This window comes from Zootermopsis nevadensis, unplaced genomic scaffold (assembly GCF_977971745.1).
Source record: "Zootermopsis nevadensis isolate Lab colony 2312 unplaced genomic scaffold, Znev_1.0 Znev_ptg000010l, whole genome shotgun sequence".
Lineage (NCBI taxonomy): Eukaryota > Metazoa > Arthropoda > Insecta > Blattodea > Termopsidae > Zootermopsis > Zootermopsis nevadensis.
This window is the reverse complement of record NW_028259142.1, coordinates 15,241,665-15,268,271: the sequence shown is the minus strand read 5'-3', so window position 1 is coordinate 15,268,271 and position 26,607 is coordinate 15,241,665. Positions and strand designations below refer to the sequence as shown.

At 40.9% G+C, this 26,607-nt stretch overlaps 1 protein-coding gene across 4 annotated transcripts in view; it reads left to right on the top strand.

Annotated features, from left to right (window-relative positions):
* Ets65A (DNA-binding protein D-ETS-3) overlaps positions 1–26,607 on the top strand; it is a 149,072-nt gene that overhangs the window by 87,773 nt on the left and 34,692 nt on the right. For 3 of the 4 annotated variants that reach the window (XR_015534565.1, XM_087346598.1, XM_087346599.1), the window contains 2 exons: positions 8,851–8,901; positions 22,154–22,225. Coding sequence is in view for 3 of the 4 variants with exons in the window: in XM_087346598.1 (XP_087202724.1) it covers positions 8,851–8,901; positions 22,154–22,225 (123 nt within the window). In the remaining variant the exon portion in view is untranslated. Of the gene's footprint in view, positions 1–6,977; positions 7,635–8,850; positions 8,902–22,153; positions 22,226–26,607 lie in introns of those variants that run through there. The other variant, XM_087346600.1, reaches the window with a different exon arrangement.

The window sequence follows — 26,607 nt, the reverse complement described above, 5'->3', positions numbered from 1 at the left end:
GACGAGACAGTTTAAAGTAATTATAATGCTGTGTAATGCCCTGCGTGTTGTGGATTCGGTGTAAGAAGGACTTTCTAAAGTATATTTGTAGATAACGTTTGATGTTGGTAGAGGCGTTTAAACAGTTTATAACATCTTTCTAAAATGAACTTACCTCTCTTTAATCCCGGAGAAAGGACCCCCGGTACCCAATGAATAAGGGGCTCGGTGGACCTCAGAGCTGCAATGGAGGGAAATCCTTTGCCCCTGTCTGCCATCGAACTCCGGTCGCTCAATCCGTAGTCACTCACCATACTATTCAGCAATCCCGGCCTTTCCAAGTTTGTAGGCCTGTGGATACCATACATGCATGAACCTCGTGAATTTTGTGCACAGAACACATGACAAACGTGTTATATTAGACCTGAACATTTCGTCGAAAATTTCTAGTAGCCCGAGGACTGCAGGTTAACGAACTGTGGCTCGCTCTTTCCGCCAGCTCTCTGACCTTTCGCTCTGCAAACAGGCGGGCATAATCCCCAGGGCCGGATGGCCCAACCCGACCGGAGATGTGTTTTACCGACTTCAGAAGTTTCGTAATTATGTGGAAAGGAAGAATCAAGTCGAAGTTAAGTTTCGCAGGTTCCCCTCAGTACACGTGGGTTCATGGAACGAACTGTGTTATTCAGTAAAATGTCATAATGTCTTAAGCCCTTTCTGCTTTTGAAGACTATCCGAAGTCAACAATAGTTTGGTAGGCGCAACTCATTCGAAAATGTCTCATAATGTGTCAACAGAAACTTATACAGATACAGTTTACAATAAAGTTATGAGAATAACATGTTTGGGAAATAGCTCTTACGCGTTATAAGTTTGTTTATGCAATTACCTTCCGTTTTTAGTCTAATTTAATGACACTTTATAGATCACATGAGCTTAATAGCTGTGAATGAATTGGAAGGATGAGGTACTATCCCAGTATTGTTAGGAGGGACTGATATATATCCAATGACTTCTCGATTACATTTGATTAGTGTTGACCACTACACCTTCATATTCGGTGAATCATCTTTTATCCTAGCATTGATTGCCAATATATTGACTCTTAATACAAATAAAACGGTAATTTTTATGTCGGCATGGTTGTAAAGTATCTTCATAATCGCCACGTGAGATCCTGACATCTTATCCATTTGAAATTTGGTCCATATTATAAATGTTTTAACCCATTGCTTGTTACATCATTTGTTTCTTGTTCAAGAACACTGAATACTTCCGCTCTTACCATCTTTGGTGTTAATAATAATAATAATAATAACAATAACAATTGATTCATAATAATAATAATAACTGTGGTGCCATCTTTTGACGGTTTGAGGTAACCATGTGTAATTTCCACCAGTCATGGAGATGTACAAACAAAAGAAGACATTTTATTTTATTTTGGTAATTAAACTAAGGACGACAAGGGTGGAAAACGGTTTTATACTTATCTGTACATGGAACTTATCGTACCATCGGAACGATTGGCGTACTTGATATAAGAGACGAAAAAACAAATTAATATGAATGTCACGATATTGTTACAACCAAAGAAATGCGCTACTTTATAGCTGTCAATAAAATGAAATTATGTAATTGTCTGTTGTTTAACTGGAAATAACTGCTGGTGTGTCCTTGTTGTGCCATTTTGAACTCCTAAAGTTTGTTTGTGCGCTGATATCTTTATTCTGAAAAGACCGTAGGATTAGGAGCATTAAATATTCACCTACAGCTGGTCGCAGAGAATGTGAATAACTGCAGATACGAGGATAGTATGTCCCATAACTTAATTTCATTATCTTCATATAACAGAAGAATGATACTTCGTATCAAGGAGGCTTACGCAGAGAAAGAGAGAGAGACCAGAGATTGTAAATTTCTGGGTTCCGCTTTTCTCCCTCTAAATCGATGTGGGGTTGCCATAGCGACACTTCCGGTTTCGGGGTCGCGATGTTGCCAGTTTGCTGAAGGCGGCATGAATGGTTCTGTCAGCGAATGGGGGTTCCCCTGTGTCGGACGTCAGCACACAACGTGGCGTCAGGGCGTAATTTCGTTCATTTCGGTCATTGAAGTTGTAAGTTTCTTATGATTCCTGTCTCAAGATAAATATTAATTATTAATGACACAGTACGTTAATTTATTTAGCGAAAACATGTATACTATAAAGAAAATGACGCTTTTAATCGCAGGTCGTGACTTTTGTCCAGAAGTATACGCGCAGAGATATACCCGGAGGCGTGTGTCCATAAAGCACCGTACCATAAAGCAGAATAAAATAACAGCTGACAAATCCGTTAAATGTGCTACAAGGTGTGAAGTGATGGGGCGATTGGTACAAATTGTATAGGAAAGCACACGGAAGAAAGTCGCCGTGGCTTATTTGAAGGCACTATCCCAGCCTTCACCTGATGTACTGAGGGAAACCGCAACATATCACCATCACGTTGGCCTTAAAATTGGATGAAGTTCGAACTGAACTTTGAACATAGCTGGCATATTTAGGCTGAATTTACGCCACAAATTTGCATGTACGCTCGTTGTTGCTTGTCTCCGAATCGTCTTTGTCAAATAATATTAAATGTGCTTGATTTGTGCTACGCAGTTAACTTGCTCTTTCACAATTCTTCATTCAAAACACTAGTCTATAATAAAGAGAAATCGTTTTGTAGATAACGAAAATCTTTTCTTGTTTTCATTTCGCCCGAGAAGCTAATCAACGGATCAAATATTAAACGCAAATCCAAGTAAAATAAAAGTTGAACTTTGTCTTAAAATGTGAGATAGAAGGGCGGATAACTGTAGTGTGTGGAGCCGTGACAGAATGTGCAGTCTGGAAGCGCTGACGTGTTACGTCACATTACCTTATCCTTTAATTTAAAATTAATATCGAGCAGCGGGTTTTGAGCTGGCTGGTGCAGACGGCGCAAGGAGGAAATGAGACGAAGGGTGGAGGCGAGATACGGAGGAGACGCCGATCTCATCTCCCTCCCCCCCTTTTCTCGCAGTATCAACGTAATAATAATATAAATACCAGAAACAATTGAACACTTGCCTCCCGCAGGGAGAAAGAAATCCGCTCAGGCACGATGCAGTGGCAAATGATACAAATTTGCTACTGGATTACGAACCACACCGAAAAGATTACTGTCACGCCAGTGTCGACACCGAATTCCTCTTGAGCAGTTGATGTAGTTACATGAGGTACAAATTTGTATTATTTGTGTCATAGGTAGGCCGTCCATGGTTTGACTGGATTTCACCGTCTGCAGGGGATTTATTTGTCAGTTTATTCATATTAAATATTCATTACCTGGATATAAATTAATAATATTTTAGAACTGTAGAAATGTGAATTTACAATATGTTGCCTACTGAAAATTACGGACTGACGTAAAATTACACGGCGGACAGTGAGCGGTTCTCGGACCATCTTTTGATGAACAGTGCTGGAAAGCCAGCAGATCTATCGCAACTTCATTTCAGTTCCTATTACTGCCATGCACAAATATTATCTTCGTTGCTGGTTCATACAGGCGCAGGCTATGTGTCTTGTCGGGAAACAGCTCGGAGACGTTTTCACAGTTCCCTCGTCTGAGGGTTTCAAAAACCCTACAGAATAAAGAAAAGTATGTAGTGTCATTAGAACAACCGCTTGTATCTGTCTGCACTGTCTAGTTTCTGAGTTTCGGACCTTTGTGTTGAAGAGTAACCAGATGCAAGATAAGGATTTTAATTTTGTTTCAATTTATGAAGTATATACCTTTAAATTTTTTTATCGTTTCTAAGACAATTCTAAATTTTAAATTGTTTTGATTTGAGACCATACCGACAAAAATGAAACCTTTTCGGAGACGTTTAGTACGAAATTACACTGGAATTCGTTTCTGAGAAGTTTTCGGATACATACAAACGGGCGATTAGACAGACAGTACTCTTTTCTCCATAAGTTTTTTTTTTTGGGGGGGGGGGGGGGCAAAGAATGCATATTAACATGGAGAACTGCGTGATGTAATACCCCGAGAGTTCTTCTCGCCCGCGACGTCGATACTGGTGCTGTCACTAAACGAAGTAATATCAAGGCTGACCCCAGAGAAACAGGGTGTGAAAGCCCTGGATTCAAGTAGAGCACAATGAATACGCAAATGAACCTTCTGTTTTCTTGAATGTAAGATCGAATGGTCATCACCTATTAAAGTAAACCTAACACCAGTAGCATGGAGGTATTTATAGAACATAGATAACACTGAAACTTGATTACTTTTACTCTAGCAATAACAAACGCCTCAAAGGGACTCCGCAGTCCACATAGGCATTTATGTTTATTGTTTACTCTAAAATTATATTCTTAAAAATTGTAATGTCAAAGATACATTCTGTGCTTTTCCGCATCTATAAGACATCCCATTTCAGTGAGAGGATCACATGACAATTGTCCATGCTTTTTAATCCACGCTACACAGATTTCTGTTAAATGCGTTTGTTCATCTAGTGTCTGGTAGAAGCATTCACTTGATGTCAGCGAAGATACTTTGTCACTGAGTACTGTCTGGGGGTGAGGGCTATTGACTGACAATCTGTTTGTTGGAGTGCATGATATCTCCTAGGAAATGCGACAATTGCCGACCGCGTGGCGTCCTTTTATGAGCAGTTGCTGTTCATTTGGAAGTCAACTGCGTTCACACGCGGTGCACTCGATCGTGGAACGCATGGCCTCCCTCTAGCGTTCAATTGATGAACTGCAGCGTTAAATAAAACACGTGGCTACACAAAGCATCACTTAGCGGACAGACGGACGGTGTCAAGCATCCGTACTTTCTCTGGTACTTGGATGGTCTTGAACTGAAACCCGGGGACAGCTTTCCATCAGTCACTTCCAGTGTCGGGATTGTGTTGTAAGCTCGAATGTTGGAAGCTTAACGTAATCCGCACACAAATAGGTTGTAGTGTTCTGTTCTCGGCCTCGTAGGCCTGTTTGTCAATAAATCAGAATCTTATGTTTTCAGGTTTGGTTAATAATTTTGAAAAGAACTAATTTAATTAAAATCTCGCAGTGTTTTATTTGTGGGTAATGAGCTTTGCTGTTGCAGGAGATCGAACGTGAGATTTTAATGGGGGAACGGACTGGTCCTTAGAAATATTTCTTAACCCGTTCATTGACTGAGTTTCCTTTCCTTGGAATATCGTAGTGTAATGGGTATCAGTATTGTTCCGCAGCCAGAAGGCTCTGAGCTTGTTTTCAGCCCGGAGGCTGGCTGGCATTGTTTACTGAGATTTTAGATTTGAGTCCCTTCAGGCAAATGCTGAGATTACCGAATAGGTTACATCACTACCGCTTCCTTCCGCATCCCACACGATTCATCTTTTCATAGTCATTCTCCCATGTACAGTGTCGTAACATGAATGAAGAAATAAAATTGCCAGTCGTAAACATTAATCAACTCATGGATCGAGTAACAGAGGAGTGAATCGCGATAAAGAATGTTCCGAACCACCGTTACCCCGAAGTATCGATAGGGGTGGGCAGACGGGGTGTCGTGTATCACTTCCCAGCGGTGGGGGGTCGACCCATAACTAGGGTTGCCACGCTACCCGAAAACACAACCCCTGCGTGGAGACAATCTGACTTTTGTTACAGATACACAACAGCTTGTTAGGAGTGAAGAGTGTTTCATTGTTTGGGCACAGCGGGAACTATAAACAGAAGAGAATCTTGGATTATCCGTACTTTAAGTACCAACAATGTTACCCATCCGAACGTAATTGTTTCTCGGAGAAAGTACTATAATGGTACGAACAAGTTATATAAAGTGTGTCGGTTTCAGTACGCATTCATAGACGCAACACTTATTACAGATGAGAAAAGTAGCTAAAATATACTACTCAGAGAAAATATACTGCGTTCCTTAAATAAATAATTTGTAAGAAGACTTAATAGTAATAAATTTAAAGCACAAATAGTCATATTTATTTACTACCTTTGGCTTGATGTCTTAAGTCTACGTATAAACATTTATTTAAAATTTTGTGGGATATCTGTTGGCCCAATTAGACTGCATAGGCATAACCAAGTATCGCGCAAACTAACCATCTGTCCATAAAGTCTTGTTATTTGACCGTTCAGTAGTTAGGCGTATTCTCCTCCTATGGAACTCGAAGGTGCATTGTCTTTATCACAGAGCCCCGGTACCTGACTCCCTTTAGGATAATTTCTCTTACTCTTTGAAAAATATGTTGTTTCCATACAGGCTATCCAAGGTTGTTTTGGCTTCCGTTGTAGCCTGTTATGCTGAGGTTACTTTTCCAAAACTCTGAGTTTCGTTGCCAAGGTTATCTGAAACTTACTTCTTCAGTTATCCTAATAATATTCATCTAAGACTGAAGATTGTAATATATCTTCCGTTTAATCTTAATTTTTCAGTCACTATTACACTTCGGTGAAAATATTTTCCTCGTTGCCCTGTTTTGAAATTCCTTCAGGCTGTTTTTTTCCCCATACATTCAGTTATTTTCCAGCCACAATTAATAAACGTCATTTCTGTTCGCCTTCCAGACAAATTGTGAAACTTGGAACCATTATTTGCCGAAAGATGCAGAGTAAAGTTGTGCGACATTAGGCCAACTCTTCCCTGTCTGTGTCTGCGATCGATGTCGGAGGCTTCGTATCTTTTCAAAGCCCCACACGAAGAAAAGTCTATCTCCATAACATTCACGCGTGTTTGGTGCCACTTTTTGTCCCCCTCTTCACGTCCTTTCTTCAACTCCCATCATGAACACTGATGACTGAAAGAGAGAGAGAGAGAGAGAGAAAGAAGGCCTAAACAGAGGAGGGGTTGGCGAATGACGCAGTACGGTGCTGCATTGTGATTGGTCGTCATCGATCTGAACTCTCCTTGTAGCTCCGCCCCCATCTTGTGCGTTGTATCAACCCTTCCAGTGAGAGAAAACAGCAAAACCACCCCGGCTATCCATCAGCTCATATCCATCCGCGAGTGGGGAACTTGATCTGCGTGCGTTAACCGGAAAACTCCGGTGCGAGGTGACACCTCCGGAGGACGGTAACCTGGAGCACAGCTACCGGAACATTAGCAGTCGTGTCGGAAACAGTTGGCAAAGAGAGGAAGAGAAAGTGGTTTGTCGAGTCAGACGACAGTCGCGTCCTGTAATTAGCTGCGCTCCTGTTTGTTCGCTTGGTATTCCAACTCTGATTTTTCACGTTGTCGCTCGAAGTAAAGTTCAGTACACAGTACTAAACGGAATAACTCAGCATTAGATACTAACACACTTTTGAGTCTGTTAATTCAACGAACCAGTTTACAAACCAGGTTTGTCTTGAAACGCTTCAAGAATCTAGTTTCTTGAAACATTTCATCAAACACCACAGTCGTCAGGACCATGCCTGTCGTGTTTTAAAGAGTGAACAAAAGTGAACAAAATGGGTACATTGTCCACAGTGTCAGTAAATTATGTGTGTCAGTTGAAGTGTAAGACCACGTGACATTGCAGTTTAAACTTTGGGCCTATGCCGTCACAGTAAACCATGTTGGACATCAAGACATCGGCTGACTACCTCAGCAGAACCGGAACTTTCACCAATTTCTCCATGTTATTTGCCGGTAAAAATGTAAAATTAGTATCTTTCAGAGCACACTGATTTCTTCGTTATTTTTCCATAAAATTTGGAGTTGAATACTTAATATGAATATTAGTATTATTTTATCTTATTCTTTCGAATTTTAATTTTAACCACCTTAACACCTGTACCGGCCTCAATTGTCCTATTTTCAGCGTCTGTTATATCTGTTTTTCCAATTTTCTTTTTATCTATGCGTTTATAATTCCGTCCTACTGTCGGCCACTTGCCTTCACCCAGTCCATCTACATGACCTTTCCACCTCATCATATAGTTAGTATGCTAGTCTCTTGAAGTGTGCTATCAACCACAAGTTTCTCGTGCAATTTAGTGTTGTTTGTTTTATCTAACTGTATATAGATCTATCCAACTAAGGAATTAAATTTGACATTTTCCGCCTCTGTACCCTATATCCTTGTCTGTCTTTTGATTTTATCGCCGGATTTCCTAATATTTTGTACAATTTCAAATTCGCAGTTCTGGAAATTTTTCCCCCAAAGTGTTTAAACTGTTCCACGTATACGTTTGAATGGTTCGTTATGTTTTCTTTTTTTTTAATTTCTTGCCGTCCGCCCTTACTAAATTTCTTAAATACACGTGTTTGTTATTATCTCAACACAAAGCACATTCCTCCAAATTGCAAATTCATTGCCTTTAAAGACAGGCCAGTTTATAAATTGTGGTACAGCAGATATTAATTATGTTTAAATTCATTATAGAATTATTGCGGAATTTTATATGCGCTCCGCTTATTAATTTAATATTAAATGTATCATCTCTTCCAGTTTGCTCCAGTTTACCTTATGTTATAACTTAAAAATGTGAGCTTATGAACTTCTTCTGTTCATTTTATGGTTGTCTTGAATAAAATATCAGAGACGCTTGTTTCTCCATCATAAGGGCGATGATCACCTCTGAAACTTCGGTAAACTTTTACGAAACTACACACCGTAACATCCCAGAAGAGGTTATCTCGTTTCGTTCACAGAATAAGCTATGATTTTCCTAATCTTTGTAACGCAGGTGAGGTATATGTTTTCTGGGCAGTGCTACCAGAATTTTTAAATGATGTGTAGACAAAATTTATCATTATGGCGTTAAGAATTTCCTGCTTTCGGAACTAAACAATGAACAATTTAGAAACCTGTCACATAGAAGTAACAGACACTTTTCTAATTATCTTTGTTTTCTGTTTCCAGACACATCGTACAAGGGATCATGGAGCTCCCACAGCGCATCACAGACACAAGGTAGGGTAATTCATCTGTAACTCTACTAACGCCTTACCTGATTTAATTTAAGAAATGGTCGAAAAACGCCCTCGTCCCGCTTCTAAGGATAATCTCAAACTGAATTTAAACTTAAAGTCGAAACTAGAATAAAGAACCTTTCATGACACGTTGAAATAATAGGTTTATGTGCTTGTTCCCTTATAGCTCTAGAACGAACTAGCCGATTTGCACCAAACTTGGTGTGCGTATTTTTTGAGACAGTGAAGAGATTACATAAGGGTCAAAACTTCGGAAAACAAAAGTATTCTGAGTTCGATTCTCTCTGAGGGTGTTTCCCGTAACTAGGAAACAAAGCACGATAAAAGAGTCGCACGTAGAGTAAAGTCGTTTGTTTCAAAGAGGAGATTGCAGAAACCAAGACCAGGCCCCGAAAATTATCCCGGGTTCGATTCCCAGTGAAGACCAAAGTCGAAGAGCATATTATAGAAACCACCTCCACAACACTGAAATTTATCCCAGGTTCGAGTTCTGACGGAAAACTAGCAGTGGCTGGGGGTTCGTCATGCTGACCACACGTCACCCTATATCTGGTTGGAAGATCGTTCACCTCTCCTTAGGCATGTGAACGTGAGGCCAGCAGCCAGCTAGTCGGCTTTGGCTCTCAGAGGGCTGTTACGCCACGGATTTATTTATTTATTTATTTATTTTAGAGTCCTGAAGAGGAATTTTTATGTACACCGAATCTAAGCACAAGAGAAGAAGCTCGCCAAGCGGAGATTTGTTCGTTTCCCAGAGGAGATTACAGGATTTAATGTTACAAACCCGATAACTCTACTGGGTTCAAGTATTGGTGAAAGTTTTGGGTTTAGGGATAATTTTTTCTATAATATTCAGCGATACCTGACACTCGGGAGGACATCGTGACTCATACGAATACACGAGGAGAGGTCCAACGATACTCGTCATCCCGACACATGATGCCGTCTTTTGCGCAGATGAACCTATGAATGTCACAAGACACGAGGCTGATAAACCAACGAAGACGAGTGAGTCCGTGTATGTAGAGTAGATGAGCATTGGGATGCCCTAAGACACGACATTTTCGAACCGGCGCTAAGCGTTGCGACACCTACTGTCGCAACGCCGACTTCCAAGCCAGATCAAGAGGATCATCGAGACTTGAGAGGACAGGATACACACAAACCAACTCCGAGCTTGGAGACGTTGACCAAGGATGCAACATACAGCATTCATGAGCTTAATAAAGGTAAAAAACAAGACACAGGCAAATCGACGCCGAGTGTCGTGACGTCTGTTGTCGCGAAGCCGACTCGATGTTTATGACACTAGAGAAGCAAGGGGTGACACTAGCAAAGCGACGCCGTTTCAGCATGCCATCGGTAGCGAACATGAGCCTGGAAAGCTACGAGACACGACGCTGGCAAAACGACGGAGAGCATTGCGACGCGTATTGTCAAAACTCCGACGTAGTTTTCTATCTTTTTCCGAACATGGGTCCAGGGAAGTCACAAGACACGACTGTGGAAAACAAACGCCGTGCATCGCGACGCCGACTTAGAACACCAAACTACGCCAATCAACGCCTCTGAAAGCGGCAGGGTGCTGCATTTGCAAACCGACGAGCATTGTTGCGACGCTGATTTCTTTGACGCTGACATTAGTAACCATGCGTAGGGTAAACTAATCGCGATCCGACAGGGCGCCGGAAAACCGACACATAGCATGCGACTCGGAATGGCATAAGGCATGATGCTCGCAAGTGGACACAAAGCGTCGCGACACCAACAGAAGTCTCGGAGCACAATGTGCAACAGTTATGACAGCGGCAACGCAGAAAGACGTCATATTAAGCGAAGAAGAGCATTTGGATGGCTTAGGACACGACGTTCTACATCTGCCGTGGAGCGTCGCGACGCCAATCTTCACGCCGCCACTTCTGGAATGTTGTGCCGTGTAGTCTCGTAGAAATTGGCCAGTGTTTCAGAAGTACTTTATGCCTTCATCATCAGTGCGAGTCGTCCTTTTGAAATGTACTCTCCGTCCGATGAATTTCAGGATTACATTTTTGCGTGCACAAGTGTCCTGTAATGTTATCAGTCGACTGCATTTGTATGCTGACAAGTCGAGTGGTTCATCGGCTGCCCCCAGGAATTCAATTTTAAAATAATTTTTGTCAGAGAGTGGAGTTTTTCCTGATTAGTGTTGTGCAGGAAATTCCTGTATATTGCGGGATAGGGTGGGTGGGTGGGGGGGTTAACGAAGTTCGCAGCTCGCAACAAATGCGTCATTGCGCGTGCGTGAGAATAATTGACTCTGAGGAATACTAATTACAAACATGCACAAACTGTTGGTTTTCCCTTTTGATAAAATTTACAGAATCTACAGAGAATCCGATGGCTAGTTGACAAACAGAGGTCTGCATTTTCCACCCAGTTCCGATTCCTTTGTGATTAATCGTTGGCAAAACAGTGGGATAGATTTTCTCGTGATTCACTTGTTTGTGTAATTTAGTGTCATCTCAGTTCTTAGTAAGTTACCCTAAAAGGCGAGAAAGAAATTAAACGAACAACGAACCAACTAATCAAGCAACAACCTTCAACCTACGCACCCGCAAGCCAACCTACAAAGTTAAATAATAATTATACCTGTTTTTTCAGACACCTGTTTTCATGAAGATGTCAGTATGTTGTAGTACTGAATTAAACTTACGCTGGAAAACCAATGAAACAAAAGGATAACATTAACGTGGATGTTAGGTGGATGGAACTGACTCAGGATTGCGTAGAACGGCGGGCTTTAGTAGCGATATCGGAAATTTGTGTTCTGTTATCGTAGTGTTGGTGCTGAATGACACTTATGCAGTTTGACAACTCAGTATTTACAGGGTCGTATTTCAGTACTGAATGTAAGCCTATTTTGACAATGGGCTAGACTACTGGACAGAATTTGAAGTAAACAATTATAGTTGTACAAATTGTTGAGTAATAGGCAAAGAGAACCAAAACTAGATCAGTACACACGTTGATAGACAGATATGCAAGCAGGTTGGTATATTAGGAAATTTTGAAATTTAGTATGCATCGTTATAGATAAACCAAACCAATCATGAAAACAGTTTTGGGATATAATTAGTAAAGCCGTCAAAATGGTAAGCTTACGTAATGAAGCAGTTGCGACTCTTATCGAGCAAGAATCCCAGCTAAGGATAGATTTCGATGCGCTACTCTCTAACCCAAATGAAAAGGAGCTACCGGCGGAGATGAGTATTGGGGCCCGGCGGAAACCTCTCCCGCCCCCTTCCCATCCAGGGTACGCCGGGGCAAATTTCCTGTTTCTTGCAATGTCGGAAACATGGTCCAACATGAGTCAATTTGTCCAAAACCTAGTTTTCTCCAGCAGTAGCGATAGGCAATACAATTTTCTTTAGCATCCTAAACTAATCTCGCTCGCAGCTGTAGAAATCAAGGGGTAGGGGTAAACTTGGCTCACGGAAAACTAAATTGGAATGGGCTACAGCAATACAGAGTGCGGTAATGTCGTGGTAATTGCTCATCCGCCGTTTACATTACGTTCTCCTCCCAAGGAAAATGCGCGTTTCCCGTCGCTAAGCAACAAAGCACGCGTTCTGTTGATTGATCCTCTCGAGAAAAAACAATACGTCATAATTAAACACAAGGAAATGCAGAAGCAGAAAAGATGCTAATTATCAAGTGAAGAGGGCTCAACCATTATGTGTGGTGAAGTAAGTATGTTAGGCTATTTCTATGAGGTTTTTTGCGCACTAGTAAAAATATGAATATGTCTGTAAGACCCTATGTTTCATTTCCGAAACCATCGAATGTAGTTGCATTAAACTTGGTGTTAACTGTACAATAAAATTATGAAACACGACTGTTTTCTGAAAAAGGCATGTCGTACAAAAACTTGGCACGTGACAAAATATTGTGAAGTATTTCTCCGTGTAGCGAATATTTGTCGAGGTTCAGCGGGAAAAATAGTTCATCTTCATGCAGTGTGTAGTGCGATCACCTTTTCAACAAATGTATTTGTGTTGCAGAATCACAAAAATCGAATTCGAACTTGCAGCTTATGTGAATTCACCATTGAAGTGCTTGTTTCCATTCCCGTTTCGATCTGAGACACACGGTCTCCTGTTTACAAACCGCTGTTCTAAACATTATTACACGTCCTCCCGTCATCAGGCAACAATATTTAGACGGTGCACGATAATAATGGTTTGCTCGTCGGGGCGCTTGATCCGATTTATTGGGGCGGCGTTTGATCTTGGCCGGGACTTCTTTGCCTACCGATGTGAAATAACCAGATGAGAACTGGGAAATTCGGAACCATGCATTTCTCTCTCTCCTGTAGTGTAACAACCTTCACTTCGCCTGCTTCAAAGGGGAGTATTATCATCTCTGTATGTTGTATTTGTGAGCAATGTTTGTCTTGGTGTGTCCCAAATTTCCTGTGTTAAGTCGATTCTTATTCGGAAACTGTACTCTTAATACGTTCTGAGCGAATTCGCGTAGGCCTGCCTCATCGGTTTTGAAGTATATTTTTAGCAAATAAAAATCTTTTGTTGTAGAACTAATAACACTACAGATGCCATAGTGCTTTGAGTGTTAAATTCTTCTTTGTATTTCTTTAAATATTCACCAGATTGAAAGTTTGGTAAAATGTGAAGGTGAAATTTCCTGTTCTCACGGCATGAACACTGCTGTCGTCCTGGATGTGGCGTCGTGTAGCCTGGTAGAAGTTTGCCGCTGGGGATAGTATTAAATATTTCTGAAAATTCTGTATTAAATATTACATACATAACAGAGGAGGCAAATTGTGTCGTTATGTGTGATAAATATCCCGTAGTAATGACATAAATTAACAAGTGCTTCAAATTTACATCATTATTATTGTATGATTTCTACTAGCCTTTGTAAAAATTTGTAAAGGAAACTAGGAATCAGTTTTTTCCCAGTTGTTTCTTATGTTGACCGAAAGAGGACCTCCAGCATCTCCACCTTCCAGAGCTTTATAGGCAGAAATGTTTGCTTTCACGTTCTGATTTTATTATGCTGTATGTCTAACCCAAGTTTCACGGTTCCACAGTTCAGTGCCCTCTACAAGCGAAATAAAGTAAGTCTAACGCGTATAACACCGAACCCTGACCGACAAATCAGTTATGGATTTCTTCCCGCACACATACCGACAGGAAGATTCTTATTAAATATGGCCTTGTTGGCTGTAGTACTGGAAGAAATGGCCGACGTTTCGGAAGAATATTGCTTCCATATTCATGTTCTACACGACTAAATTGGACCAGATCCTTATGTAAGATAATTAGTTGGGAAGTTGCTTAGATTTAGTTGGTTAAGCTACATGGAGGTGTGAACACATAACTGTGCCTTCTCTTATCAGGTTTAGCGGATTTACCTTCAAGAAACTTCCTCCCAGAGCTGAAGTTGTGTATGTATAATTTCGAACCAGTTGTTATATAACGATAGACTTTCGAATACATTCGGCTTGTGTTCTTTAAATTACAAAACAAAAGCACAGCGACCAGGCGAATTTTATATTTGCTTTCATTTGATTCCTTCATCCAGTTCACCACCAAAACCGACTTGTCACATCGCTAGTTAAGATGAATCATGAACATACTAAACATTTTGCAAGAATAATTTTATAAATCGTAAGAATTAACCAGTAATTAAGAATTACTTTGGCAATTATTGTGGCATGGAAATTTATAATAATGGGAATTATAAACAGACAGATGACTTACATAATTAATTTATACAATTATTACTCAACGGTTTCTTAAATCCACCTGTTAAGGCTGGATCATTTAAAGGCCCGTAAGTTCTTTCCAAAATTTTGTTTTCTATTTTCAGGTACTTTCTCTGTAAATGTGGTGGCCTCTCCACTGTCCCACGCATCGAGTTCAGTTGTTTGTTAACATGGTTGTGCACTATCCGAACTCTCAACTTGTTAGTCAGTTACTATGTTTGGCTGTCTGTTGCCATAAAGCAATGCTCTAGTCTAAACCCCCGCTGCACTGTAAGATCGGATCCCTATCTGACCGTATAATGGAGATAATAGAGACTACAGTTTGCTCCCTGCCTAGCCGCTAATTACGGAATCACGACCCTCTGTGTCACACCCTTCGAATCCTGATACTAATTCCCATGGAACTCATTTCAATTGCACCACCACTACAGGTCCCGAGCGGCTGCAAGCAGCTCCCCTCTTTCTTCGTACGCCTAACACTGTTAATAGGTTTGTAAGTGTTAAAACACTGATTGCTGTCTAGCAGCACTGTGCTCAGACAAGAGGCCGTAGTGCGCTGTTTCCGTATTTTGTTTTTCGTAGTAGGTTCAGAATCATTAATTCCTCCGTGTCTTATCTAAAATCCAAAGAATAAAATAGACACTTCAGAAGAATAAAGATGCTACGTGGTGTTTTGTGTGAGTAGGGGAACATATGAGTGTTATGCAATAAAACTCTGATGAAAAGAATAAGAGAGAAAATATATAACGAGGAGCTTATAATTTTCATTCTGAGTACAGTCGACTGCAGTGTTGAGTCACAGCTTTTCTGTTGGGTTTCGGTTGCTGTCAATCGTATCAGTCATTCCTCAAAACTCTTAAGCCGTATTTTAGGATTGTGATTAATACAATGCATAATCCATAATTTTGAGGATTATAACCCAAATAACCATGCCCTGCTCTGTACTCGAACCCGCTGTCTGCTTAAGACCGCGAGCGACGTGTGCCTCATTCAGCTCTTTCAACATTTTGAAATCTTATATCAGTAATTAAAAAGATAGACGAATAAACAGTTTTACTGTGATTGCAAACTGTGGTCTTATACCGAGATGCTTTACAGTGTGACGTGTCAGTGTAAATAAATGACACATTTTTATTTCCTGAGGTCCTTATTCGCGCCACTGCCCTTAGTATCCAAAATGCCCATTAAGCGATACTTTGTTTATGGACCTAATTAAACCATCGCTGTGCCCCTTCCCCGCCATTTATTCATAATGGAAGCATTCTCTCTTATCAGCTTTCAGTTCGCTTGCTTTGTTTGAAACTGAGGTTATTTTTGTTTTATTTTGTTGGTCCACAGAGCGCAGCTGCTGCTGTAAAAGTCTCACTTGTTATCTCTGAGGGTGTCAGTGGTTTAAAATGAGCTATTTTAGTTTTAAGAACTTTTAAGTTTGTGCTTATGTTTAAACACAGCTTCGGTCAATTTCGAAAGTAAGATAGAAATGTTTTTATGTAGAATAAGGGAATGATTTGAATATGAAAAGCAGTTAAAAATATGATATGTGGAAAACGATAACTAGGGGATCCATTGTGGTTCCAGAAATTTTATTAGCCCCTGTTTCACGAATTCCTTAATAATGTGCGAATAATATTTTCTTTTTTGAGAGAAATTATTCTCTACGTGTGTGTCACTTTGTCGTTTTCCAAGTAAACATTTTACCTTGCCTATTCTCACGCAGGTAAACATTTGAGCGCAGTTTCACGTTTCATCCCCTATGAAAGACGTACCTCAAATGTAGAACCGCTGTGAGGATGCAGTGTGGCACCATTAGAGGCTTATAATAATTTGTAAAATGTCATAATAGCTTATATTTTGGGAAGACCCCCCGAAATATTCCTCAACGCCCACGCTCTGGTCTACATAACCGTAATGTAATTCTTTGTGTCCGAACCAGTGTGGCTGAAGAGCAGGGTTTGCTCACTCTGTAAGTGATTGACTGAAGGCTGTACGATTGAGATTCCATTCCCAACAGACGTTTTGTACTAGCCATTCGAGATTGCTTTTTATAAATATACCGTCACGACAGCATCGTTATACTTTTCTGATGACAAATTGAGTGCTCTGAAGCCTACAGTTTTTCTGTATCTACTCCAAGATATTCCTACCCCTCTTTCCTCTGTGAACCTACGCGTTTGTTATTTTAGGGATCCTGTCTGCTTGTATTCTGCCAATATGTTAGTCCCTGTTGAAATAATGATAACTTTTCTGAGGCCTCACGCACTTTCTGCCGATAGTTCAGTTTTGTGTTATCCTTACGCTTAGTAGAACATAAAGCTATGTGCCCCATGTCGAGAACAGAATAATAATAATAATAATAATAATAATAAGAGTAAGCGTAACTTGCTGATGTGTTGCGGGGGGATTCCCCTCTTTCTGATTGCTTTCAAAGCAGCCCATTCAACAAAATGCTTGTAGTACTACGCTTTGTTGCCTCCCGTTCAATTTAAGCGACTTCAAAACCGACACCACGATGCAGAAATAACCTGTCGTTGGCTGGATAATCGAGTGAATGAACAGATAGTGGGACGAAACGTACGGACAGATGAACAGACACAAAGCCGATCGACGATTAGTTAAAGAAGAGGGAAGGAAGGAGTGATGGGAAAATTCTCTGGAAATACAAAACACAAAAACTGATAAATTTGTTACGCTTACTATCTTTCTTCTTTCTTTCTTTCTGCGTTTTCTCGCCTCTTTATGTAGATCTTTACTTCTTTTATATGCTGTTTCTTCTTCCTTGTACTTAGTAAAGGATCTGCTGTTTGAGGTCTTAGTCTGTTCGGATGTAATGTCTGAAAATACTGTGGTTTCATGGCGTGATGCTTGGTGAACAGACTGTACCTTGTTGCCTTTAGCTTCCACTTCTATGAGGCAGGGCAGTCTTCAACCGTGTAAAGACTGAAGTAGTATTGTAATGCTGGCTGGTCGAGCCTGTCGAACACCTTAGTTGCGATGACATGGAACGATGCCTGGCAAGTCCACTTTTCCGACCACAAACGCCACACAGACGATGCTGGGACTGAGCAACCAATATCAGGGACTATTTGAAAATAAGAATAGGAAAACGGGCGTTTGAATCACTGTTAAATGTCTGCAATACCTGAGAGAGAGAGGCTCAGATAACTAACTTCCTTTCCGAATGACCAGCTCCAAATAAGTTTCCACATGGTGGGGTAACTTACATGTCGTGTAGTGGTAGATAAGCCTTTCGACAGTTGGTGCGCTGCACAAATTAGTGCAAGCTCCAGCGATCACGGGATCAAAGAGCGTGTTTCTGCTGGAAGAGAAGAGAGCCATGGGCATTTTGCAAACAAACACTAGCTGAGTGAACACAAAGTGTGAACTTAGCTTATCACTGTCTCCCCCCTCCCCCTCCAACTGTACAGCAAAGCGCAAAACGCCTCTGGCAAGCACCTCCCCACACCCACCCCACCACCGCTCTATCTCAGTTACTCGCCGTCTCTTTCGCACTGTATCAAAGCGACGCTGATGACGCTTGAGGCGTCACGACGCACACAAGGCATCGTCATCACAAAGTGGCAAGCACATATACACAAAAAAATCCCTTTCTCTGTGTTCCCTGCTTCTCTTTTGCTATCATCACTGCCACCGCGAGATTGGATTTGTTCAAGAGAACGCCGGTACATCATACCCTCCAACCCAGACCACATGCCGTGCCCAGATTCCGCTGTCACTGCTAGACATCGGGGAAATTCACTCGGAACTTGTTAAATTTGCTTCTGTTCTGTCTCCTGTCGCGGTTTAGGAACGCTATGATTTGTTTCACCATTTTGGAACGCCTACGTCTCTTTTATCTGGAATTAATATACATACGGAATAGTTATGTGTTTTGGTGTTAAATATGTCCAGCTATATTCCCGCCGAATTGATTTCTATATTCCTTATTTGAAACATTGTTTCTTAACCGGAATCTGCGACATTCTGAATCAAATGCGTTTATTCACATTTAGCAATAGTTTACAATTTTTTTTAATAGTTGTGAGATTGCCCTTAAGTAACAGCGCCCAAACTACTGAACCGATTTAGATAAAACTCAGTTTGGTACACCTACTAAATTTGGTCAATTCATATTCGTTTTTGGTTTGGTTTAAATTAAACGTTTGGGTGTTAGTTGTTTTTGCGTGAAAGCACAATTGAATTATTCTTTTTTAATCTGTTTATGTTTTCATATGAATCCACTTTAAGTGGAATGTTTGTATTATGCACATGTGTTCGAAATTCACAGACATCGAACAGCATTCTTCTATGTCAGACTTCCAGTTAAAGTCTGGTTTCCAGAATATTTTACGTTTTAGCGACTTCTTATGGACCTAATTATAGGCTGCTTACACGTATATACGTCTAAATTATTTTAGTCTTTTGACCTTTGCTATATGAGTATCACCATATTTGAGCTTTATTGACATTAATTGATTTTAAGGTCCAAGATATTTAAGCATTCAAAATACATTCTTGGCAATGACTGAGACATAATATTCTTATATGAAAGTTTTTGAGGTCCACAAAATACTTGTTATGTACTTGTATACTAATATTTGCGTGAACCTGGATCATATAAGGAGAGTCAGCAAGGCAGTGCAATGTCAGTATTTAAGTTTATTAAGTGTGTAGCATTGAAATTGTTGTCCAACCTCCTTATTGCGGTCTGCAACCTTGCGGTTGTCCACTCAGTTTAGAGAACATTACACATTTGTCAAGTATTACTCACTCTAAAACGATGAGAATTAGTCTACATCATATAATGAAATATTATAGGGTTCAATCTCGAAAACAACATGAGGAATATTATCATAGTTTATGCATGTGTACATGTAGGATCCATGCTTCCAAATGCAAAGTAAATCACTAATTTGGGCGGCTAACTATGCTGTGTTAGAGTAACCCAATTAAGCGCCATTTCCAGTGACTGTGCTGCCTTACACACTGGGATTGGGGGTTGAATCCCGCTCAGTGGTCGGATTTATGTACAAGTTTTCTTTGTTGTCGTATGGAGATAAAAGGCCTTGTCATGATCTGATCCTCATCCAGGGAATCCTGTTTCATGTACGAATTAAATTGTCTCTGTAATGGAGTGGGCTTTCTTAGAGTCTGGCTGTAGTGCCACGAGAAAGAGAAGAAATCAGAACTGGACGAAATTACTCAGCCAAAGAAAGTAACGATGACATGGACATTGACGAGTATGTAGGATGGCGACAAGAACGATAATCTAACAGCGGTGTTTTGATCGCGAAGATTTTTGCAGTGAGTTATTATGTGTGGTGCTTATAAATTAATTGGGATGGATTGGTTGCAAAATTTTTCGATGTATTATATCGACATTTGTCTGGGGGGACTGGGGAAAACAATAGAGTACTTCAGTTAGGATAGCCTTTGTCCTACCCTAATTCTAATCTAACTATAATCTATTTTGATATTATAAAAAAGATAGACTACGCGTGGCAAGTAGGCCCACTGATATTCAAGAAATTTGTCGAAATTGTACCGCTTCAAAATATGTTCCGAATCATTCCGCTTAATTTATCTGAGGCCTAATTGCTGTCGCGAGGTCCAGGATCCGTTGGACAAGGGAAATGTAATGCAATCACATGTTCCATAAACTTGCCAGTTTTAAGACGTGCTTTTTTTTAAAAAAATAAGGCGGAGGTATGCAAATGAGCGTCAGCTTGGCTGCCGCATATTCCAACCTACTAAACAAATTTTGAAAACGCGTTTGGTGAGTTTGTAAGTTGGGATACGGATGCACTGATCGTTGTCAGGTTGCAGAATTTTTATTATTTTCAAGCAATAATTATTCATCTTTCTGTACTTTTGTTACTTTGTCATTCGGTAGTAACAGTTTTCGGTACTTTGAATAGTCTGCGTTTCTGTGCTCTTTAATCTCGCACTGTTGCTCTCGAGCCTTAAGCTGTACTTGCCCGTGCAGTTTTACTTGCATCCTGGAAACACTTTGATGTCATAAACGTCTTCTTCCGCCTTCATTCTTTGCAATTTCTAAACTATTATGCACTTGTCCATTTTGTTCTCTTGTTCCTGCCTTCCTTCCTTCCTTCCTTCCTCCTTAACTTCCTTCCGGGTAGTGTAGTCGAGGGTCGAAAGAAAAGATTGAGAGATAGCAATAAAGAGACAGAAAAGAAGGAGAGGAATAAATTGAAGCATGAGTTCACGCAGGTTATGTAACACGCGTCACAACCTTCTTCTGAAGCACAGAACAAAAACAAAAGCTTTGTGCAGTTCCCCTCGTCTCACTGGAGCACTTTAAACTTGACGTCATCTTCCCCTCTCCCCTGCAACTGGTAAACACAGACCCACTTCAGGGCGCAAATTTGGCGTCTTGGACGCGATCCGCTGTTTAGCTTGCCCAGTCGACCGAGTGTAGGACAAGAGATTCCTTTCCTGAAGGGCGGGGACATTCTGGCACTGCGGCCGGCGCCGCGACGCGCCTAGATGCTCCTGCCGTCGTCATGCACTTGTTTTTATTTGACATTTTCATTCTAGCTTGCTTCTGCTCTGTTGAGCGTACCGCGGTATACACGGGTAAAAATCTCTGAGACCAAAAATTGGTATTGTAACCTGCTAAGATTTACTAAGTGCCGAACCTACCGTTCTTACTGAATTACTACGTGGAGGATAGTGTTCCTTAAACAGCTTTTAGTCGCTTAGATGTTAAGAAATTTTCTTGGAATCTGCATGTTATCTCCGTGTTCACTAAACTCCGCTGTGTGACATTATCATGAACCAGTTGGTTCTATTTAACATGTTTTCATAAGACTCATTTTAACAGTGTAATTTAATCTGCTCCTAGATATCCAAAGTTTTATTTTTCTTTCAAGTTTTCTATCTAACATTTTTTTGTGGATTTTTAAATTCTGTCACTTGTGTTACATATTTTGGTCATCTAAAAATTAAAAACATCGTGTTAGCGGCCTGTATATTATGGGGCTACCTGCTGCATTCCTATTGAAGTCAGACTGACTGGTTTCTGGCAGTAGATTTTGACATTCTGATCAATTGAGCTCACTGCAGAAGACAGGATGTGAAAACATGGTCGGTCAGAGCAACCTCCTTTCCGTCTGATGAAACAGGTTCTGTCATGATCCCTGGAGAATTTGGTTTTAATTGTGCAGAGCTAATGTTCGTCGTCCAATATGTCTAGCATATAGCGCAACAGGGACTTGGGATCACAGCGCAGTAATGGCCCGAGACGTGCATCTCGAATCGCATTAGCACAATAACGGCCTACGTGATCTGGCGTGAATAAAATCTTAGGAATATCAGTGTTCACCAAAGAGTATGCCTTTCCAATCTTCTTGGTTCTTGAAATGAATTTATAATCTGGATTACACCAGGAATGTCATTTGCCAAGTGTTAACTCTATTTTATGCATACTTGTGTTTTTTGCCTGCAGGTTATGCAACAAATACACTCGGCGGAATGTCAAAGACTTCGCTGGACCCACACAGCCATCTGAGGCAGCCAGGTAAGAGACATTCTGGATTATGTACGTACATAATAGACAACCGACAGGAGACCTTGCCTTGTCACAACTCGTTATTATCGGCAGCTCTAGACACCATCCTTTATTTTACACACATCACACCACCTAGGACTACGTTTTGACAGAAAAGAACACAGTCCACATTCCCGCCGCCTTGAAAACCTTAGATCTCGTTTTATAAGATGAACATATATTTATACCAGCGGAAATATTGACTTGGATTTGGGGTGATTTTGCTCATTTCAGATTGAACCAAAATTTATGAAAGAAATAGATATGATTCCTAGTGCGTATTTCTGAACTACGTGTTGGCACTCTTAGCCAGAGTGTCTCAGATTAGCGCATTTTAATACTTTCATTAAATTGTTTATGCTTTGCTCTTGTGAATTGAACGTTTCTAGTCTTGCAATATTATTGATCTGTAGTATGTAAGAATGCGGTCGATGTTAAATTACTCCGTAGTTAACGCTGCGGGCACACTTAATCTTTGTATAAAATTGTTAATTTCACTTTATGTTAACATTACTTTTCGGTCTATTACAATGATCGCATGGTTTAAAGCGCTTACGTTTCCGAGAGATTGAATACTGGAATTGCGGCTTTGAATTCCTTTTGTGTTAATGGCGTGTGACTGCTTGTTCCTGGTTGTGTAGGTAAGAGGCCTTGAGGAGGGTCGAACTCCTGTCTAAGAAGTCATACTACATATCGGAGGGTATAAAGTTACAAAATTACTTCTGACTTGAAGGACGCCAGAAGACCTAATATGTGATAGGTGAAGAAGATTTATCTGAAAATGATGTTCTGACAAACAGTGAGCCGGACTGTGGACTCCAGCCCGATCTGCTCGATTTTGTTTTGCACTGGCAATACTTATGGTTGGGGGTGGGGGGAGGACTATATTTGATGAACACACAGTGGCGGGCGGACGGCAGGCTATGTTTGCTCATCAGCCGCTGACCCGCGCGTCTAATGCGCTCCCGTTGATAGATGTGACACACAAGGGGTACAAAACCCTGGTCAGCTACTCTACAACAGTGACTCCCCCAGATCGAGTTACCAAGTCGTCACATTCGTATTCATTCTAGCGACGGAGTTAAACAGACAGCGACATGTAATCGCTCTTTATTTGTTTGCAATGAAATGAAATTATTTGTTGTGCAGTTTTTATATCTTCTTTATCACGCGCATTAATGAATTCTAGGTTTAGTCGTTATAATTCGTGTATGCAGATATAACTTTGTAATGTTTTAATGAAACTAAATTATTTTTAATAATGTTGCCTTCTGAGATGTTGTATCGTGTATTCTGGTAGATATGGACCGACATTTCAGAGGAACTTGCTGTCTCCATCATCAGGGAAAAAGTAAGCCGCGTGTGAAAATGTTGATGTACATAAACGATCAGGTCGGACAGTCATCTTCATACTCATCGCCGTATCACGTGAGATTCAGTTATAGCGCTGATGATATTGGTGTCAGTGTTTATTCTTAGATAATGTAAAGACATTGTTTCAGCTTCAGAAATTTACATAACATTAGATGAGCTGGGAAGATGATCATAAATAGTAGGAGACTTTCTAAAGCAAATGGTCACAGCCTGTTTCCGGTAGAATAAGCCCTCGTTATCCGTCCACTCCGAACCAGTCGGTCCTCATATGCGTAGTCGGTTGCCTTTATCGTCGATTTTTAATTATTCGGCATTCATAAATATGACCCACAGAGCCTGTAGTCGCGCTGCACGCTTCTGTCTGCCGACAGCACTCCCATCTTTTCGCCAGCCAGTAGTACACTGACAATTTTTTAACTTGTTTTTACAATAAAATCGATAGCCGTGTCTGCATAGTCAATTAAGAGAGATGAAAGGTCAAGAGCAGCCAAGAATTTGGAAGCGAAATTGATCATTATTGCTGATTTTGAAGCCGGATGACGAGCATTCGTTAGAAAGGTGGGAACTGTCTTCCCTGCTACAAGGAATTCGTCTCTGAAATAAAGAAGGATAGAATCCGACCGACTTTAGTTTCTTTTTTCAAGAAGACGCGTGAGTCACACTCCTTAACGTCTGCACTTTAATTTTAGTTAATAAAATTTTTCAAATATTTTCTTAAAAATTTTCTCTGTACATGGAATGTGTGCCTATTTAATAAATTGTTATAAAATTAGTCAGATTGTTCGTACCTATTGGCCATAAAAGTAGTTCGATGTTCAGTTATATGATGTTTCCGTAACGAATTGTAATTTTAACACAACTTCCAGTACTTTCGTATCCGTCGCATTTCCTAGTAACCAATTTACAACGGATATCAAGGCCTTATAGCACAGTCCCTGTATCTATGCCTTGAGAGACTAAGGAGATGATTTGGTGATATTTAATGAAATACGGAGAGGCGCACGACGCTGGAGGGCCGCGGGGTTTGGGGACAGGCGGCCAGTGATATGTATTCAGATTTGTTTTCGAAGTAACATAAAGAACATGACATGGCAAAGGCCGCAATATGGGAAACACATCACACGATATCAGCTGGACGACAGGAGCCGCGCGCCCATTGTTTTGTGGCTTCACGATAAAGCCAAGCTCAAGTTTCGCGACATGTCTCTCATTCACAGTCGAGCGACGTCACGCATTGTTGCGACCGGGTATCGTTCTGAATAGGGCGAGCTCTGTGGAAAACCACGAGAAAGTTTGGTTAGTGTTTCTGGCATTTTATGTTACCCTTCTTTGAACAACGACGGAGGATGAAATGGCGAGGGCAGGGACAGGTAGCTGAATGTTCGCGTTTTTTTTTTTCTTGTCATAACTGTTTCCAGACAGTCTATAGGACTCACTCTGACGCCTATCCAACGGGCACTAATGGGTCGTGAAGCTGACCACTTGCTTCCATCCAGAAGCTACTGTTTCTTACTCCGCCTTTACGGTGATATAATTTGTTATACAGTGGTGGGTCTACATATACACATGCGCACGTACGTACGCACACACGCAGTGGTATTCTGTCTAATCGCCGACCAGGAACGTTCAAGAATTGGAATTTAAACGACTTCTATGAAAATGTACCGATATTTTCATAATTTATATGAAACAGGTCATAGACAGAATAAACATATATGTGGACATTTAATGTGAATGTTCAATGTCTTCTAATTTGCTACGTAGTTCTGCACACCCTATTAAAATCACCTGCGATGGTGTTTCAAGCGCTTGATGTGAAATAGAGCGCTGCCGCAGTGTATGCTGTGCATTAACCGACTAAGAACCCTACCTGAGGGAACATTTCTAAAATAACCCAACAGGTCGAAATTTAATGTAACATATTCTAAGTAACCAAAATTAACCGAGCCTTACGTAAAATAACGTAAGCGTGCCGAAGCGTGAATTAGTGACCACGCGTGCCCAAGCGTGGTCAGGCGTGACCTGCTTTGACCTCGTGACAAGTGATCGCCATATGTGTCAAACGTGACGAAGATTTACAAATAGTGACAAAGCGTGACTAGGCGTTACGTGCTATAAAGGCATGACGACAGGTCACCATAAATGTTAATATACGATGAAGATTTGAAAAGTGTGTCTAAGCGTGACAGAGCGTGCTCAAGCGTGACATACTCTTACGGTGTGATGAGATGTGGCCAGAAGTGTCGAATCGTGACTTATATTTACAAGGCGTGACCATGCGTGACTAGGCGTGACGAATTGTGGCCACAAGTGTCAACACGTCACACAAATTTTAAAAACGTTACCTACCCAAAGAAAATCCACTAAGCAAACAACCTAACATACTCTAACCCAACCAAACCTAACCTAACGAAACCTAACCTAACCCAACCTAACCTGTCGTAACTTTATCTAACGTATTGCAAAGTAGCAAAAAGTAACCGAGTCTTAAGTTACATAACTTAAGCGTGCCGAAACGTGACTTAGTGACCATGCGTGACCTGCTTTGACCTCGTGATAAGGGATCTCCATAGGTGTTTAAACGTGACGAAGATTTACAAAGCGGGACCAAAAGGGACCAAACATGACCAAGCGTGACAAAGCATAACTATGCTTGACTTACTGTAACAGCGTGGCGAGATCGGGCCAGAACTTACCAAACGTGACGAATATTAACAAAGCGCGACCAAGCGTGATCGAGCGTGACTAGGCGTGACTTGCTATAAAGACCCGACGACAGGTCACCATAAATGTTAAAATACGATGAAGATTCGAAAAGTGTGTCTAAGCGTGACAAAGCGTGACTAGACGTGACGTACTATAACGGCGTGATGAGATGTGGCCAGAAGAGTCGAATCGTGACTACTATTTACAAAGCGTGACGAAGCGTGACTAGGCGTGTCGTATTATAACGGCGTGACGAATTGTGGCCATAAGTG